Consider the following 6,047-nt stretch of genomic DNA (forward strand, 5'->3'; position numbering starts at 1 on the left):
AGGAAATAGTCACTAAATTTATTGGTTTAAGGAGACCAAAGACATTTCGATGCTTAAGGTAACATAGTATTTAAAAAATATTTAAAAATAAGGCTAAGTTTTTTGGAGAAGACACAAAGCCTCGAATGTTCGTGTTAGGGTTAAGGTTGAACATTCTGTGGTCCCCCATCAAATGTTTAGCCATAAGCCAAAAGTTGAATTTTTTGTCGTTGTTCAAAATATAAAGGATTCTAAAACAATTGTAGGTTACAATTGCATTTATGAAAGTGATTAATTCAACGGTTGTTTTTTCAAATGGTTGTATTTCTTTAAAGTTTTGATGCATCACCTTCTCGAACTCGAGCTTAGTTTGAATAAGCAACTTTGTAAACAAGCTAGTTTTGAAATCCTAAAGCTCAGCTTGACTCAATTACAACTACCACATTTGACCCCTTAAGGATGGCTGAACCACTCCTATGGGGCCGTGGGCTGGCTCGCCACCTCCAATTTGGCCAGATGGGGGTGGCTTGGGCCACCCGCATTTATTTATTTTTTTTATGATTTTGGTTTATTTAATTGTAGGCATTTTTTGAATTCTCCGAAAAATTATGGGGCAATTTTAGAAATTTTAGACAAAATGCATGTGTGGCGCACTTGAGCCATTTTCTGTCAAATTAGATAGAAATAATTAATGGATGGGTCACATTACGAATTTTTGATACTTTGTTAAAATACATTGCTAATTTTTAAATTGAAGGCCAAATTAAAAATGATGTGAAACTTTAGGAAAGTAAAATACATTTTTCCATATATATATATATATATATATATATAAAAGAAATGATGAATGGTGAGGGTAAAAGATGAAGATAGAGTCTATTTTCACTTCCATATTATCATTACAAATAATGAAACCCAGTTGGGATACGGTAATTCCAGTTGGTCCAGAATGAAATTCCATTTCACAGCAATTTGCCTTCCTTTGACCCTTTAAAACTTTTAGGTGCCCTCTGTTAAGCCACTGGCATGAAACCAAAGAGACATTTAAAAGAGAGGGAAAATAGTCCTCAAGAGGTAAACTTCAAAGGTGCAATGCATTGTCATACTTTTATGCTTGATCAAGCTTGCATTTGGATAACCTCTGCTTACACCAGCTGCAATTTCACTTTGAATCCCACCCTCTGTCTCAGTTTGAATCCCACCCTTGGTAGATCAAACTTCCTCTGCTTCATTGAACCCAATTTTTTCAAGTAATTTTAAAATACTCTCTTATGTCACTTAAAAAATGAGATGACTTTTAAAATCGCAATTTGATCAAAATTTAATAGTGATCGCAAGCACAATAATAATTTTAAAAGTCACATCATCCTTGGAGAGCTACAAAAATGACACAAGAGAAACTTGTAGTATTACTCCAGTTTTTCAGGACTTTGATTCACCGAGTATGTCAAAGAAGGCTGAAGTTGTTCGTCCATGAGTATGCTTGTTATCTCAATCCCTCGTGATTGCATTTGAATTTTATAGTGTTTATTTTTCAAACAAGAACGTTTGAATTTAACGCAGGAAATAATTTAAATAGTGTAAAAAAATTTCCACTGTTTCTCGGCAACCAAACAAAAGCCTCGTTGCCATTAATGTTCTGCTGGAGCTGGAGACCGAATCCATTACTTAGCCAGGTGAAGGCTCATGCCCGTTCCAGAAAACGTAAGTGTGAATAACATCCAAACCTCCTTCCATGGCCTTCTGAATAAGATATTGCCACGCCATGCATAAACCCAAAAAGTCTCAAAATTTTAAAACAAAACTAAAGCCAAAAAAGGGAAACAGTTTTTTCTTTTTTTAAATGAAAAGGCTAAAATATTGGAAATTTAAGAGGTAGCATTGAAGAAAGGCAACAAAGACAAGAAAAATGAGAAAGAGAAATGGTAGGCTTCAAAAAAATAAAAAAAGAAAAATTACAAAAGGACGTGCCACAACATAATTGAATTTATCAAAAAAATTAGGATTCATCTCCTTCTCAATCATATTGTGCCCGGGAATTCGTAACGGCCTTTTGGCCTTATAAGGTGCACTTTGCACATTTTCATGAGAGCAATTGAGGAGTTCTAATTGATTTTGATAAAAAACTAAAAAAAGAAAATGGAAAAAAAAGAAAAAGAAGTTGACTGGAGGCGGTTCGAAAATCACCTCCGCCAGAAGGTTTTTTTAATTATTTAGACTCTTATCGAGGCGAAAGCTAGAAGAGACATTTTCAATTCGGTCCGTGTCGGTGCAGGCATGCGTCGCTTGTATCGGAAATATTCTTAATTAATTGGTTGCAATACTTCATCCCAATTTACTGAACCAATTGCTTTGCACAACTTAATTAATTTGTGCGACACTTATTACTATTTTTTGTGCAAGTTGTTTGAACTTTGTACTCATGGATGCATATTTTGGGTGAATATAATGCGTGCAAGTTAGTAGCTGATTGCCTGACCGGTCAGTTTTTAAATTTTTGCAAACAATAATATTTAGTAGCCTTTTAATTTGTCGCATTCCTTCATTTTTTACTTTATTTTTCAGATCAAAGCTTTCCTTCAACTTAGGGTATGGTAATTTTTGACACTGCAAACTTGACACAAATTAAATACAAAATTAGTAGATTAAGGTTTTAGGGTTTGGCCTATTTAATTAAATATGTCAAGTTAGCTAGAATCGACTTATATAGTTTTGTACTTATACTTCAACACGACCTAAACCCAACACGCGATATTTAAGGTTGAATATTTTTGACACGATCCACGAACCTAACATGAAATTAGCGAGTTAAAGTTAAAAGATCTAACTTGTTTAACTAAATGAGTCAAATTAGAATTAACTTATATGATTTATACTCATGTTTCGATACAACAAAAACTCAACCCATGAACATGAATTGTTAATCCTACTTCAAGCTAAGTTATGGCCAACTTTTGGGCAGTAGTATTCCTTTTTAACTCCACGGCTTAATTAATTAATAACCTTTTACTTGCACAAGGAGCACTCTCACATACAATACCATCAGCTAATTATTATAGCATCCTATCACTATTCTGACCCCTTCGAGTGCAGAAATCACACATATATATGATGATGCGGATGCCACCCTTTGTTATAATTTTTCTTTTGGGGCTCATTTTCAAATTTTGGAGAAGAAACCATCGTTAAGCATCCCGCTCAACAAAATATTCTTTTGGCCATTTTGTTGAGCCAAAGTGTTAAAATCACTTTTCATCCGGCTGAGCAAACTAGTTAAGATCGAGTTTGCTTAGGAGTTGAGTACTATGGCTCAACAATGTATAATTTTATTAATAAAAAAATCATTTCATCCTCTCTCCTTCCTTGTAGAACTACGTACAAATTAAAAAATAATAAATTTTAAATATAATATTAAAAGTTAATAATTAAAATGCTGAGTGGGATGTAATTACTTTAAAAAAAGTTGATAGCTAAAATAGAAAAAAAAAAAAAAATGATATTTTAGCTCAAATTTAACTAAGCTTTTTGCTGAGGTGATGTGAATGCTCTTGACATAGTAGCCTAGCTAGCTCTTCAGCTCTTCCAACACCTGCACAACCCCTCCCATATTCCATACTCTATATTTCTGTATATATATATATATATATGTGCGCACACTTGAAGCCCTCTTCTCAACGGACTGCCATTCACTTTTTGGTTCAATTAACATGGCCTCTCTCTTTGTTTACATCACTCTCCTCGCTCTCTCTCTTCTCTCAGGTAACCCAATTAAATCTTAATTATAGAGTTTAGTTAACAATGTTTGGATGATTAATTAATTACTTGTAATTTATTTTAACTTGTTTGGCATTTGTGGTAGCAGGAGTAGTGTATTCAGCGAAACTCACAATCATAAACAAGTGCAACTACACAGTTTGGCCAGCCATTAGATCCAACCACGCCAACACCCACCTCCCGACCACCGGCTTCACTCTCTATTCCAACAACACCATAACTCTTTACGTAAATAAATCCTGGTCAGGCGCCTTGTGGGGTCGCACAGGTTGCGCCAAGAACTCCACCGGCGCGTTCTCGTGCCTCACAGGTGACTGCGGCTCGTCCACCGTAGAATGCCCGGATGGCAATCCCGCATCACCAGCCACAGCAGCTGCGTTCGATCTAAAGGACCACGAAGACAACGTCGACTTCCTTGTTCAAGCCTTCCCCGGGCTGTCTTATAACCTCCCTATGACGGTTGTACCGCTGGGTGGAATCGGAGGGAGCTGTAACGAGTCGGGTTGCTCCATGGACTTTAGCAGCGCGTGTCCTACGGCTACGGATGTGAGCGCGTCCTGTAAGAACGCCACGTGTGAGATGAGAGATTACAAGAAGTACTGTTGCATGGCGGGCCCCAAGATTGTGGCTCCGTGCACGCCCAGCTTGTACATGGATTTCCTTCACCAAAAGTGCCCAACGGCTGACAGTATCGGCTACGATGAAGGCACCGGGACGTATACCTGTTCATATCTCCATGACATCGTCTCTTACTGCCAGAAACCATGCACAACAACGCCGACGGATTACGTCATTACTTTTTGCCTTCCGGCAGCCATCGAGTAAATATCATGAGTAGTGCAAGGATTGACAGGGTCAAACAACATACATCACCAAGAGATAGGTTGAATAACTACCACGTGTTATAAGTCCTAGTTGGAGTTCATTATCCTAATTCTAGTAGCAGTCTGTTTTACCTTTTCTTTCAAAAAAGTGGTAGTGCTATATAAAGGGGATGTATTGTATGTAATCGATAAGTTCAATAAGAAATCATTCAATTTTATAAGTTTTGACTATGAGGAAAATCGGGTGTTGTCTATGAGGCCATTTACAGAGGCTTGACAAGATTAGGGATTTATTATTGCTCTAATCACCTGCTCTACAATAGCCACCACCATCGAAGCTCCACTACTAGAGGCCATTCAAAAGTTAGAGAGAAGAGAGAGCGGAAGCACATAGAACTACATTGTATTGAATCTTATATATGTGTGATTACAGAGGCCTTTATATATAGAGAGGCTAAGAGTACTAAGCAAGAAATCCTAAACTAATCAAGGTAGGAAATAAAACCTAATAGGAAAGACAATAAACCCTAGAGAATAATATATAAAATATTCTAACATTCTCTTCAAACTCAAGCTTGAAAAAAGAAAGGGAAATTATGCTTTTTTATTTATTTTTATTTTTTTTGTGGCCGGAGAGGTGGCCGGAGGCGGTGGAGGGTGGGAGGCGGCGGCAAATGGTGGTTCATGGTGGCAGCTGGACTCAAAAAATTAGGCTTGAGACTTGAATCCATTGGAATGGATTGGACCCAACATTTTGGCTTAAGAGCTTAGTGTAGCCTTGAATCTATTTGGGCCGGTTTAAATGGGCCAAAGATGGCCAAAACCTTTGGATCATTTCATATGACCCAGCTCCCCATCAGGACGCTATTAAGACCAAGATAATTTACACAACAGTATATAATGTTTTGATTGTAAAAAATTCAATATTAGAAGACTGGACTCGCTTGTGCTATATGCTCTCTTTTAGGGGTGAAATTTAAAATCGCCTAACCTCAACCGCTAACCGCTATAACCGTTAACCGTCTAACCGCTTTGAAAGCGGTTAGTAAAAATCGCTAACCGCCTAGGCGGTTGCGGTTAGCGGTTAGTGGGTTTTGGAAAACCGCTAACCGGCTAACCGCTTATATATATATATATATATATATATATATATATATATATATTTTATATATTTCATATAATAAATAACAATATATATTTGGAAATGGGCCTCAAGCTTCAAGTTCAACCATGTTGGTTTTTTTGGTTGCTTGTGAGTTTATGAACTTGTTTGTGTTTTATTTTATTTCTATATTGTGTATAAGACTACAAGTGAAGTAATGATTTTGTTGTAATTTTATTTGTATATTGTATGATGTGTAAATTTGTAGAAGGTGGCCAACAAGATTTTGGTATATAGCAATTTTTAATGCTAAAATGGCAATGAGAAGGAAAAAAAAAAAAAAAAAAAAAAAAAAAAAAGTTTAAAAT

The 6,047-nt window shown here is 36.4% G+C and overlaps 1 protein-coding gene across 1 annotated transcript; it reads left to right on the forward strand.

Moving 5' to 3' along the window:
- The first annotated feature begins 3,686 nt into the window (after positions 1-3,686).
- On the forward strand, positions 3,687-4,578 carry LOC132171861 (pathogenesis-related thaumatin-like protein 3.5). Its single transcript, XM_059583276.1, has 2 exons — positions 3,687-3,738; positions 3,842-4,578. The coding sequence occupies exons 1-2, from the start codon at positions 3,687-3,689 to the stop codon at positions 4,576-4,578; spliced, it is 789 nt and encodes a 262-aa protein (XP_059439259.1).
- Positions 4,579-6,047: the final 1,469 nt, after the last annotated feature.

Source organism: Corylus avellana, chromosome ca1, assembly GCF_901000735.1.
Source record: "Corylus avellana chromosome ca1, CavTom2PMs-1.0".
In the NCBI taxonomy this organism is placed as follows: domain Eukaryota; kingdom Viridiplantae; phylum Streptophyta; class Magnoliopsida; order Fagales; family Betulaceae; genus Corylus; species Corylus avellana.